Raw genomic sequence first — 13,001 nt, 5'->3', positions numbered from 1 at the left:
AGTTTTCCTTTTACTTGGTGCAGATTTCACATTTCTATAATCTTTTGTTGCTTTCCTGTGACCAGTCAAAAGTGCACCATGACTTTACGGACACACTGTATATATCCAGGATATTCCTGGATATATGTATATAATATCTGAAGTGGATCTTTCTTTTCTTCCAAAGGACTTTCTAGCTAGTTGTTTATATATAGGAAAGTTTCAGTTCATTTTTTTGAGTTTGTTTTTTTTAAAGATTTTTTTATTTATTCAGTTTAGAGAGGGCAGAGAAAGAGAGAGAAAGAGAAAGAAGGGGGGGAGCAATAAGCATCAATTCCTCTATGTGCCTTGACTACGTAAGCCCAGGGTTTTCAACCTGTGACCTCAGCATTCCAGGTCGACACTTTATCCACTGTGCCACCACAGGTCAGGCCTGGGTTTTCTATATATAAAATCATACCACCAATAGATAATATTATTAAGTTAAATTGTTTTTATGTATTCCTCTCAAAAATGCCAACCTGAAATTATAAGGAAACATCATGCAAACTCAAACACAGACTGCACAAAATAACTGGCCTGGGTTTTTTAAAAATGCCAATATTATAAAAAGCAAAGACAGACTGAGGAACATTCCAGATTAAAGGAGATGAAAGAGGCTTCACAAATACAGTGTGTGAACCAAAATACTATTTTTTAATAAAGGACATTATCAGAACAGTTGGCAAAATGTTCAAGGTCTACAGATTAGATAACAGTATTTTATCAGTCAATTTCCTGATTTTCATAATTGTACTGTGACTATATGAGACAATGTCCTTGTTTTTAGAAAATGCAAACTCAAGTGTTTATGGGCAAGAGGGGAAAAGGAGAAAGCAAAGGTGGTAAAAGTTGACATCTGTGGAATCTGGGTGAACAGTGCCCAGGAGGTCTTTGTACTCACATTCCACTTTTCCTATAAGTCTGAAGTTATGTCAAATATAAAGGTAAAAAACAAAAATAATATGAGATTGTTATTTCAATTATTTTGACCTGTAAATAGTGCTTTTATATGATTCAAACTATAAATTCTCTTCCTCTTTTCTAATATTTGTGTATCTTATTTCTTTTTCTTGTTTAATTGCATTGGCTAGTACCACCAAAACAATATTAAATACTCAGTAGTGGTTCGTCTCATCTTGTTCCTGTATTTGTTGGCCTTTTCAGACCTTTTTTCATTTGATCCATTAGTATGGTGAATTTTATTAACAAATTTATGAATATTGAACCATCTCTACATCTCAGGTGTGTTACTTTGATGTTTATTTTTTATTCATTTTAGAGAAAGGAAGGGAGAGAGGGAGACAAAGGCAGGAACATTGATCTGTTATGCATGTGCCCTAACCAGGGATGGAACCCGCAACCTCTGCACCTCAGGACAATGCTCTACCCCAGGGGTCGGGAACCTTTTTGGATGAGAGAGCCATGAACGCCACATATTTTAAAATGTAATTCCATGAGAGCCATACAACAACTCGTGTACGTTATGTATTATCCAATAAAAATTTGGTGTTGTTCTGGAGGACAGCTGTGATTGGTTCCAGCCACCCACAACCATGAACATGAGCGGTAGGAAATGAAAGGATTGTAATACATGAGAATGTTTTATATTTTTAACGGTATTATTTTTTTAATTAAAGATTTGTCTGCGAGCCAGATGCAACCATAAAAAGAGCCACATCTGGCTCCCGAGCCATAGGTTCCCAACTCCTGCTCTAACCAATGGAGCTATCCAGGCCAGGCTGTTGTGGCATATTTTAAAAAATGTGTTACTCGGTTCTCTTTGATAAAATTCCATTTGGAAGTTTTGTACCATTTTCACAGGAAGAGGGGTCTGTAGTTTTCTCATTGTTATCTTTGTCAGTTTTGGGTGTCAAGGAGAAGCCAAATCTCTAAACGGGATTCCAATCACTCATTTCACAAAGCAAACTGAGGCCCAGAGAGAAGTAACCTGTTCAGGCCACTCCCAAGCAAGAACTGGGCCCTAAGTCCCCTTATCTGTGGGATGAAGGCAACACTATCATTAGAGGGGAATTAAGTCCCAAATCAGTACTATCTCACTGGATGACTAAATGGGCCTGTTTCTTGTCTGTAGAATAAGAACAAGATGGTTCGGGAGCGAGGATGGAGCCTCCTTTCTGTTTCCGATCAGAGCAGCTGGTCTAAAGCTGAGCGTTGATGGATACCGACTGGGCATCTTATCCAGTGTGGGTACCTCTATACGTGTCCCCTTGGACTGTACAGTGTCCGTCCTCCTGGCCTCCAGCCCATATCCTGCAGGGGGCTGACTCATCCTCCTGTGCGCCGTGCTGGCCGCCGGCAGCCCCCAGAGGGTCTGGGGCGAGAGCGAGAGCGGGGGCTGGGCCGGGGTCGGGACCCAGAGCGGGGCCGGGGGAGCGACACTCTGCGCTGGGCGTCCATCTCGGCTTCCAGGGCTTTACTATCGGGAAGGAAAAGGGGCCGGTCAGCACCTGGACCGCAGCCAGAGACCCCAGCCTTTTTCCTCCTTCCTGGAAAATCCATCCCCTAGGATCCTAATCTTTCTTCATTCCTGGCCATTCCTGACCCATCCCCGGACACTTCCAGCGCCTTCCCCAGAAGCTCCGCTACCGATCCCCGGCCCCTCACTCGATACTTCTTTCTCCTTGCACCCTTCTACCACCCTTCCAGGGACCCCCAGTTGCGCCCGAACGCAAGAATCCATGCCTCCAGAGCGCCAGCCCCAACTTGGGGATCCCCTCCCCTACCCATCACCCCTTGGTCAAACTCCCGTATGTCCACTTGGATCCTCCCCCTCAGTCGTCTCCCCAAGCCCTCGCCCTTTACAGTGTCCATATGATGATTGGGCAAAAGGACGAGGGTTTGTGCAACCATTGGTCATGCACCCCGTCCGTTCGCAGCCTCTTACTCACACAAGTTCGCGCAGCACCACCTCCCGGGCCATGCAGGCTCCGCCCTCGGCCTCGGCTGCGCGTGCGCGCCGCTGCTCCTCTTCCAGCAGTCGCTTAGACTCGGTGGCCGCAGCTTCACAGCGCGCTAGGGCTTCTGCGGGCGCAGCAGGCACGGTCAGGCCGGAGACCAGACTCCCAACGCCGCACGCCGGCGTCCGAATTTATAGTCTGCCTACTATTTGTGTGCTTTGCTTTATTTGAATTAAATTTGGGTAGGTTTGCATTGCTTTTGGAAGTCGTTCACGTGGCGTTTGCATATTTTTTTGCATTTGCGTTTCTGTGACCTTTGCATGTTATGTGCATTTCTTTAATAAGTTTCCGCGTTCGTTTGCAAGTCGTTTGCACCTGTGTGTGTCATTTGCATAGTATGGAACCTTCTAGGCTCCTCCCACCTCTAGCCCTGCCCAACGCCCATGAGCCCCAACACACCTGTCAGCGCCCCGTTCTCGGCCCCCATCTGAGTCCCCTGTGCCTTGGCCTCGTCCATCTCAGTCTCCAGTATCATCAGTTGGGCCTGAAGCCGGCTCTGCGGAGTGGAGGGGAAGTGAGGGGTAATACTGGGAGAGCAGAAGTGAATCGTCCCTGCCTCTTTCTAGGGGAGACTGAAATGACATTGGTGTTCCCTGTGCTTTGTTGGAATGTCCTTTGGAGTCCTGTAGTTATAAAACACAGAAATGGCCGCTGACATGGTGACATGCCTGCCTAGAAGAAGGTCTCTGCCTAGGTCCACTGTCCCCAAACCCCAAGTCACAGGAATGTGGAATGGGTTTAGCTCTGCATTCAGACTACAGTTCCAATTCCAGCAACATCTAGACTTGCTGACTGGGGTTTCGATCTAACACAAGCACATTTAGTGGTTAACAATGATTAGGTTTTTCACCTCTGCGAAAAATTCTGTAGAGCAACTAGCCTGGCCTCAGAGCATCTTCCAAACACAGGAAAACTCTTTTTTTTTTTTTTTTTGTGGCAGAGACAGAGTCAGAGAGAGGGACAGACAGACAGGAAGGGAAAGAGATGAGAAACATCAATTCTTTGTTGCGGTTCCTTAGTTGTTCATTGATTGATTTTTCATATGTGCCTTGACCAGGTGGGCTACAGCAGACCGAGTGACCCCTTCCTTGCTTAAGCCAGCGACCTTGGGCTGAAGCTGGTGAGCCTTGCTCAAACCCAATGAGCCCGCGCTCAAGCTGGCGACCTCGGGGTCTTGAACCTGGGTCCTTCGTGTCCCAGTCCGACGCTCTATACACTGCACCACCGCCTGGTCAGGCCAGAGGAAAACTCAACTTCAGCAGTGCCTCACCCCTCCCTTAGGCAAGCAGGAAAGGGTAAGGGGTCTGGGTTTTTTTTGTTTGTTTGTTTTGTTTTTTTGTATTTTTCTGAAGCTGGAAACAGGGAGAGACAGTCAGACAGACTCCCGCATGCGCCCGACCGGGATCCACCTGGCACGCCCACCAGGGGGCGACGCTCTGCCCACCAGGGGGTGATGCTCTGCCACGACCAGAGCCACTCTAGCGCCTGGGGCAGAGGCCAAGGAGCCATCCCTAGCGCCCAGGCCATCTTTGCTCCAATGGAGCCTCAGCTGCAGGAGGGGAAGAGAGAGACAGAGAGGAAGGAGAGGGGGAGGGGTGGAGAAGCAGATGGGCGCTTCTGTGTGCCCTAGCCGGGAATCGAACCCGGGACTTCTGCACACCAGGCCGACGCTCTACCACTGAGCCAACCGGCCAGGGCCAAAGGGTCTGTTTTGATTTCTAAAATTCACATGCTGTTCAACCTCTGCTGAACCCGGTACAAAGAGGTACATAGTAGTTAATTAATATAAGTGGTTGGGACTTTGAGGATGGTTTTTCTGTTAGGCCTAGGGTTGGGCAGGGTTAAAAAAAAGTCTTCGAAGGAGGTGGCCAAAGGAAAAGAGGGAACCTTGCTGGTACCTCCTCCAAGAAGCCAACTTTAGCCCCCTAATTACAGTTGACATAAATATCCTTTTCCCAAAATAGGACTGTGACACTGACTAGGGAGGGGTTGTTGAGTGAACACCTGGGGGAAAGGATAAAACAGGAACTCCCTAGATGGGCTCAGGGGTCTAGGGTTTCTCTAGCCACCACTGTTTATCTGGCAATAGCAGAGGACAGTGGGACCTTCTAGATCAGAAGGGTGAACTGACATTGTAGGAGTTGGGATTATGGTACTATTCTCATTCGCATTGAAGAACTGGGGAAACTAAGGTGGAGGATGGCATCCCTGGGGGTTATAGGTACTCTTCCCTCACATTCTAAATGCCCCAGCCCCCAACACTGCCCACCTACCTGGCGGCCCTTACAGGCTGTTAGAGCCTCCTCCAGCTCCCGATGGACACCCTTGGCCTGGTCCAGCTGTTTGGCCAGAGCTTCCTCACGTTGAGCAGCCTCTGCCAGCCGCTGCTGCAGCTCCTGGACCTCCCGCGCAGAGTCCCCAGGGTGCACCGTGGTGTTGACCCCTGGCTCCAGCTCTGGGCAGCGAGACCCCCTAGATGCCGCGGCCGCCAGATTCCAGGCCAGTAGGGCCGCCCCAGCTGCAGCTGCCGCCAGGAACACCGCAGCCCCACAGAGGGCAAGCACCCGCCAAGCGCTCCCTGGCTCTGGCCCCGGCTCGGCCATGCCGCTGTCCACAGGTCTGGCCCCAGACAGCCACGAGCATTTAATTGGCACCTTGGGACACCCACAGTTCCGCCCAGCCAGGGCATGTTTCCCAAGTCCTTTGGGAGGAGCTGGATCCCCACCAGGGGCCAGACCAATCTACTGCAGGACTGGCGTCCTGAGTCCCAGTCTTGCCTATGCCTTGCGCATGCAGTCCTCTGAGTCTGTTTGCCATTCTGTGAAGTGGGGATGGCGGTATGTCTTTAAGGCTCAGTGACAATCATGTGAGCACATCCAGGCAAAGTACCTATCAGCAAAGGGGGCACTTGCTGAGGAGCTAGGGGCATATTGTCCCCATTCTGTTTGTGGAGAAACCAAGGATAGAAGACTAAGGTGGGCCTGGGTCAGGCTTCACACTTTCTGTGACCAACTTGGAGGGCCAGAGGGTTGACACAAGATGGACCGGCTGCATCTCCCTTCTTGTCCTATACTGGTCCACCAGGGGAGCAATCTTACAAGATGAATCAGATCCAGGCCAGTTTACAAGTCCCTCTCAAATCTCCTCCTCCCTCTCTGTCCCCCCTCTTCCTCCTCTTCTGCCCTCCCCCTTTCATCTCCTCCTAGCCTTGCTCCATTTTTATCTCCTCTTCCCCCTTCTCCCTATTTTCCTTTCTTTTATCTCCTCCCCACTTTTTCTTTTATCTCTAACCTTCACTTTTTCCTAATCTGTCACCCTCTTCTTCCTCCTCTTCCTTCTTCCCCTGCAAGGCCTCCAGCACATCTTTGACTGCCTTTGCTTCTCCTAGGTACCCTCCAGCTCTCCTCAGTGCTCTTCTGGCAAGCACCTTCCCACCGTAGGCCCTATGCCAGGGGTCCCCAAACTATGGCCCACGGCCACATGCAGCCCCCTGAGGTCATTTATCTGGCCCCCGCCGTACTTCCAGAAGGGGCACCTCTTTCCTTGGTGGTCAGTGAGAGGAGCACATTGACCATCTCATTAGCCAAAAGCAGGCCCATAGTTCCCATTGAAACACTGGTCAGTTTGTTGATTTAAATTTACTTGTTCTTTATTTTAAATATTGTATTTATTCCCGTTTTATTTTTTTACTTTAAAATAAGATATGTACAGTGTGCATAGGGATTTGTTCATAGTTTGTTTTTTTTATAGTCCAGCCCTCCAATGGTCTGAGGGACAGTGAACTGGCCCCCTGTGTAAAAAGTTTGGGGACCCCTGCCCTATGCTGTTCCCTCTGCCAGAGGGCCCTCATCTGCCGCTGTGACAAACTATCCTTCATCCTTCATGAATTGCTGTCTCTAGAACCCTCCCCTCTCCAACTACCTCAGGCAGTGTTTGATCAACTTTCTCAGCTCTGCTGTGATTTTCCCTGTCCTGTTTGACTGATTCCTGGCTGCCTCCTCTGTCAGACTGGGTAAATAAATCACTAAAAAGCAAAGCTCACATCTGCCTGGTTCCCGCTGCCCCAGCCTGCTCCTGGCACACAGCAGATGTGCAGGAAATGTGAGCTGAGTAAACACTGTGAACTAGAATTCTAGTGAACACACGCACGCGCGCGCACGCGTGCGCGCCCCCCCCCCCCCCCCACTCCACCTCCATCCCTCTTATTTCATAAAATCAGAGCCCAGAGAGGCCAAATCTCAGGCCAGGGATGCACAGCAGCTGCTCGTCACTGTCAGATTCCTACTGGAGTTGGAATCCCTACAGACCTGTAGGGCTTGAGTCCTGACTTCTCAATCCCTGGCTGGGTTGTCACAGCCAGCAAGGGAAGTGAAGTATTTTTAGGAAGGAGAGAAGTTTATAATTGGGCCATTGTGTGGGGGTTTCAGGGGAGAAATTGAGCAGGTGATATTATCTTATTGAGCAAACCTAACCCCCTTCATCAGTGAAACACAGCCTAGGCATGGGGGGCAGCAACACTGTTTTGGAACATTCTAACAGCCCAAGCTAGGAGTGGGAGTGGAGGATGGTGGGGAAAGGGAGAAAGACTGAGGTCATATAGTCACTATGTGAATGGTTTGCTTCCTGGAAATCCAGGGAACATATTGGAAGCCAAGAGATCAGTTGCAGCTGAGGACCCTGAGCAAGTCCAGGCACTTCTATGGACCTGTTTCCTCATTTGTTAGACGGAGTTGTTGGTGGGGAGGGAAACGACTCAACCATAGTAAAGGGACTTCATGAGCTCTTACTGAGCCCTCCTATAAGCTGGGGATACAGAAGTAGGGGGCACCGCAGCCTCCCCATCAAAAGCAGAGGTTCTCACTGGATATGATTTTGACCCCAGGGGACACTTGGTAATATCTGAATGCGTTTTTTTTGTTGTCACAACCAGGAGGTAGGAGGCTATGGCACCTAGTAAGTGGAGGCCAGGGATACTGCGTGACATCCTACCCATCCAGGGCAGCCTCCACCACAGAGAGCACTCTAGTCCAAATGTCAACAGTGTGTCAACAGCTTAGAGATCGAGAAACCCTGCCCTACAATGTCAGAGTGAGGCAGGAAGGAAACTGACAAGGTCTGTGCACAGAGAACTGGTCTGGGAGGGTGAGGAGTGGTGAGCAAGGGGAAAGGAGGGGACAAGGTTTACAGGAGAGACTGTGGTGAGGATGGTGTTTGGGGGTCCCTGGGTGGACGGCAGGAGCCAGAGAGGGCATGTCTACTGACTAACTGGTCTGGAGATTGTGGGACCTGAGAGCAGTGCAGAATTTTGAGAAGATACAAAGGTCCTGGCCAAGTGCCAGGCACAGGAAGTTGCCTGGACAATAGCTGGGATTTCAGGAGAACTTGGAGCAAGGAAGATAACAAACAAAGAAGGATTAATGGGGCATGGAAGGACCCAAGAGAGTGGGTGAAGGGTCTATCAGGATGGTGGCCCTCCATTTTGGAGAAGCGAGAGACTCTCCGGAGGAGGAGGTCTGCATGATGAATAAGAATTTGGGGGATGGAGAAAGGGGGCACATATGACAGAGGCCTGGTTTGGATGTGTCTTGTCTGTAGATCTAGGTCTGAATCCCAGCCCCATACATTACATGGAAGGGGATCGGGAACCAGGACAAAGTGTCCCTCTCATCAGAGCCTCTGTTTCCTCATTGGAACCATGGCATCAGGAGATTGGTGAGGAGATGAGAGAATGCTGAGCTCACTTGGTGAGCACTGATGGGGGTGTACAGTCCTTTTAAGATGATCCCAGTGGAGAAGAGGGCTGGGTAGGCAGTGAGGTTGTACCTGCCCAAATCCTATGGGTTTCTGGAAACATTTTGGAGCAAGGAAGTTCCCAGATACTTCGGAGTGACACTGACGTACCAGAAACTTCAGAGTAAGGTTGTTCCCCCCAAAATGCATGTTTACTTTTTGGAATCCAAAGACACCAGAAGAAAATGACTTGAAACCTTGACAGCAAAAAGCAGATGGCCCCCATTTCATGATCTTCCCAGCTTGGGAGTGAGGGGGATAGCCTTGGGCCAACTCTGGTACTTCTTCACCCTCAAGGCTGCCCCATGAACCCCCATCCTGCCACCTGGCCCCCCACACCTCCCCCAAAATTGTCTCTTCTCCCCAAAGGTTCTGCCTGCTGCTATGTGACTCCTCAGAACTGGTCAGGTCAGGGAAGCCGGAACAAGACCAGTCCAGGTCGTGGCCTAAGAGACATAATAAGGGAGACTCAGGGTGGAATTGAGGTGGGTAGGATGTGATCCCGCCCCTCACAAGCCTCTCCTCAGCCTTGCCACACTTCAAGGCTATTCCCTCCTCACTGAGGTCCTTCTCTCTCCCTCCCAAAGACCCTTCTCATCTGTGTCCAGCTCCCAGTGCCCTCCCCACAAGGCAGGCCACCACGCCTCCCTCCCATCCCTCTCCAGCTCCCCCTCCTTACCAGCCGGTGTCCTGGGACGTCAGGCCAGCAGAGCCCAGAGGTTCAGGGTCAGGAGCGCAGTGATCTCCAAGGGGCTGAGGCTGTTCCCGGGGTTGGAGTTCGTTTTCAATGTACAGGACTTGTCCTTTTTTCTGGGGTGGAGGTGAGGAAAACTAAGGCAGCTGCCAGACCTGTCTCCACTAGCGCTGGGTTCCTTGCCCCTCAGAAACTCTCCTTTCCCACCAAACCCCTGAGGAGGAGAGTGGGCAGCTGCCACCCATGGCTGGGTGACTTGAGGGACAAGGCTGGGACTCAAATTGTGCCCCCCAGAACAATGGGAAAATTTTAAGCTGAGGGGATCTTGCGTCTTGGGGTAGGTCTGGAGGGGTTAGGGGGTATGGCCAGGTGTGTGTGTCCCAACCTTAGTTGCTCAAGCTTCGTGTGTGCGTGCTGAAGCTCCTGCTTTAATTTCTCGATCTCCCCTAGGGTGGGACAGAGGGCGTGTTGGCACCATGTCAGGACCCCACCTCTAGCTCCATCCTCTTCTGAGCACACCTTGGGAATCTGGCATTGCCCTTTCCACCTCCACTGGATCCTGGTTCCATCCCTCTCTCCTGACCCCCACCCTGGGACCTCCCACCTCCCTCCTTTTTAATACTTGACCTGCTCCTCCAAGCCCCCTTAACAGAACCCCAATGCCTGTATTTTTCTCACCTTGAAGCTCTTGCACTAGTTCCTGTTGCCTGTGGCCCTGAGCCTTCTCCTTCTCCAAGGAATCCGTCAGGGTTACCTAGAATGTGGTGGAAGGGTGGGGCTATCAGAAACCGAGGTTTCGTCCCTGGTGGGCTTGGCTTCTGTCCTTGTGTCATGACCACCTCTCCAGGCCCTGGGGTCAGAGGTGCTCAGATCCAAACCCCTTTCAGGGTTCCCTCCAACCCTTAGGATTGCAGTGGAAATATCAAGAGTCCCTGCCTTCTTCAGCGTCTGGTGAGGTCCCCAACCCAACCCAACCCAACCCAGCCTCCAGAGTGGATTTCTGCTCCCCCAAGATTGTGCTCAAAGGGAGCTTCTAGCTTCCCCAGACCAATGCCATGGAGTTTGGAGATTCATCTACATCCTAGTGGGGATCCTGAGGTTCCTTATTAGGGTGCTCTGGGGGATTTAAGTTGCCACCCCCACACCAGCATTCTAGGGAGAGCTTAGAGGTCCCCAAACCCTGCTGGGAAATTCAGGTTCCTGATATAGCTAGAGGCCCAGGTGTGGTTTCAAGACCTATATCAATCTTCACCTAGACCCTGAGGGGTCCCTCAAGCAACTAGACCCTGGGGGTCTCTCCAAGCATGGGCCCTTTGTAGGAGTGGCAGTGGCTTACCACAGTCATGTTGCAAGAGGCAGCGTGGCCCTCAGTCTCTGCTAAGACTTCCTGGGCCTGGATCAGCTGATGCTTCAGGAGTTGGGTGCTGTTCCAACACTCCTGCTCGGCCCGGAGACCATCCTTGCAAGCCTTGCTGTTGGCCTTGACACCAAATATGATCAGGAGCACAAACAGAATCGCCACCACCAGTAGGAGAAGCGGGAACCACATCCTCTTCATCAGCTTGTTGCCCCCCAGCTTCATGGGCACAGGCAAATAGTGGTACAAGGTGGGTGCCATCCAGATCTGCCCTGGGCTGTAGGGAGCTTGAGTGGGAACACTGAAAGGAAGCTAGAAAATTCCACAGGCTGGAGCTGCCCCTTATTAGCATAGGAGTCACACTGACCAATGAAAAGTGCCAGAAGAATCCCCTGCCCTAGAAATTCTTGAATAATCTGCAGGAAGAGAACCCTTGTTTCAATTTCAGTTTTCAGTTCCGGTTCAGTTTCCCAGAAAAGAGGTACATTTTTGCTGCCAAATTATGGCCTTGGCCCTTCTGGGCTTGGTACTGGCCCATGAGCTTCTGAGGGAGGGGAGCTACTTAGGAGACCCCATCACAAGTCCCTGCCCTTCCACTGCGTTTCCGAGGGTTACAATTGCAGTTGCTGAATGTCTAAGGCATGCTAGCCTTGTGTTCCTGTGTACTGGCACCTGAAAAGGCAAAGGCCATCCTTAGTCCTGTCCCTAGCTGGGGAAATCGAGGCTGAGAGGTGAGTGGTGGACTGGGCACAGGCAAGCCCACGCACGGTCTGACCCAAGAGGCTGGGTTTTATGTTCAGGGATCTTTGTAGTGACCCAATAAGAGTTCGCTTAGCATCTCTGTTATTATCTCAGAGGGGACCAGAGGGAGCCATAGAAGGTATCATAGGAGGGTCACCCCTCTACCTGGACCACTTAAAGCCACTCAACAGCCAAATGACAAAAGACAGAAGATGATATTGCTGCAGAGGCCCGGGGGAGCTTGTGTGTCCCATGAGCAGAGGCTTTCCTCCCTCCCAGACCAGGACCTCAGGTGCAAAGACACAGCTTTGGATAAAGCTGTCTTATTTGAGCTATACTGTAGTGGTCCTCAAACTTAAGGGTCAACTTGAGACCACAATTGCGGGTCAGAGGCCAAGGCTGTGTGTGAATAGCACTGCTTCCCTTTGGGACTCTGGAAAAGCAATTTCCTTTCTGCCTTAGTTTCCATGTTTGTAAAATGGGGATGATAATAATAGGTTTTCATGCCCCTCTAAATTTTGCAACCAAGACCAGTGCCTTACTTACTTCACTCTAGTCCTGGCCCTGCAAACAGAAAGTTTGTGGATTTTCCCTCTAAAGCAGTTATGCCAGCATTCTTCTGGGAGTTGCTTAGGTTAAGGTCCAAGCACTTGTGACAAAGGCTGATTGGGAGACTAAGAGGTAAAATCTTTGGGAAAGTGATGAGTGAAGAGGAGGGTGTTGTGATCATTGATGAGGAAATAATGATGCACCCATGCCATTGGACACCTTAATACCAACCAAGAAAAGCAAAAGTACAGTGTGGGGGTGGAAAAATACATTTTCCTTTCACCTTTCCCAAGTTCTTCTGACTAACCTAATAATCAGATTAACACAAAACAGATTAACAAGAAAAAACCAACTTTATTTTTTAAAATTTATTTATTGATTAACTTGAGAGAGAGAGAGGAAGAAAGAGAGAGAAACATTAGTTTGTTGTTCTACTTATTTATGAATTTAAATTCATTGGTTGATTGTTGTATGTGCCCTGATGGGGAAACAAATCCACAACCTTGGCATATTGGGATGACACTGTAACTGAGCTACCTGGCCATGATGAAAACAACCAACTTTATTACATATCACATATTTATCACATTTGACAACTTTATTTCATATTTATATTGTGCTATAAGAATATAAAACCCCAAGACAGACTGGGCATTTGAGGCTTAGATGCCATCTGGAGCTAGGGAGAAGGGCGAGTTGTGGTTTTCTTTTTTTTTTTCTTTTCTTTTTGTATTTTTCTGAAGCTGGAAATGAGGAGGCAGTCAGGGGTTTTAAAGGGGAGGTGGACATGGAAAAGCAAATATTTGGTAAATGTTGGGAGAAAGCTCCAAAGGTCTAAATTCAGTATCTATTTCAAACAACTGACACAAAG

The 13,001-nt window shown here is 49.7% G+C and overlaps 2 protein-coding genes across 2 annotated transcripts; both read right to left on the bottom strand.

Annotated features, from left to right (window-relative positions):
- Window positions 1-1,619: 1,619 nt before the first annotated feature.
- CCDC194 (coiled-coil domain containing 194) lies at window positions 1,620-5,617 on the bottom strand. Its single transcript, XM_066270264.1, has 4 exons — window positions 5,273-5,617; window positions 3,399-3,495; window positions 2,931-3,063; window positions 1,620-2,458 (listed from the first exon to the last, which is right to left on the bottom strand). Exons 1-4 carry the CDS (start codon window positions 5,600-5,602, stop codon window positions 2,308-2,310), a joined length of 711 nt encoding a protein of 236 aa, XP_066126361.1. The 5' UTR covers window positions 5,603-5,617; the 3' UTR covers window positions 1,620-2,307.
- Window positions 5,618-8,914: 3,297 nt separating this feature from the next.
- Window positions 8,915-11,162, bottom strand: BST2 (bone marrow stromal cell antigen 2). Its single transcript, XM_066270215.1, has 5 exons — window positions 10,820-11,162; window positions 10,162-10,237; window positions 9,869-9,929; window positions 9,469-9,599; window positions 8,915-9,235 (listed from the first exon to the last, which is right to left on the bottom strand). Exons 1-4 carry the CDS (start codon window positions 11,099-11,101, stop codon window positions 9,488-9,490), a joined length of 531 nt encoding a protein of 176 aa, XP_066126312.1. The 5' UTR covers window positions 11,102-11,162; the 3' UTR covers window positions 8,915-9,235; window positions 9,469-9,487.
- Window positions 11,163-13,001: the final 1,839 nt, after the last annotated feature.

This window comes from Saccopteryx bilineata, chromosome 1 (genome assembly GCF_036850765.1).
Source record: "Saccopteryx bilineata isolate mSacBil1 chromosome 1, mSacBil1_pri_phased_curated, whole genome shotgun sequence".
Classification (NCBI taxonomy): domain Eukaryota; kingdom Metazoa; phylum Chordata; class Mammalia; order Chiroptera; family Emballonuridae; genus Saccopteryx; species Saccopteryx bilineata.
This window is presented reverse-complemented; position numbering and strand designations above follow the sequence as displayed.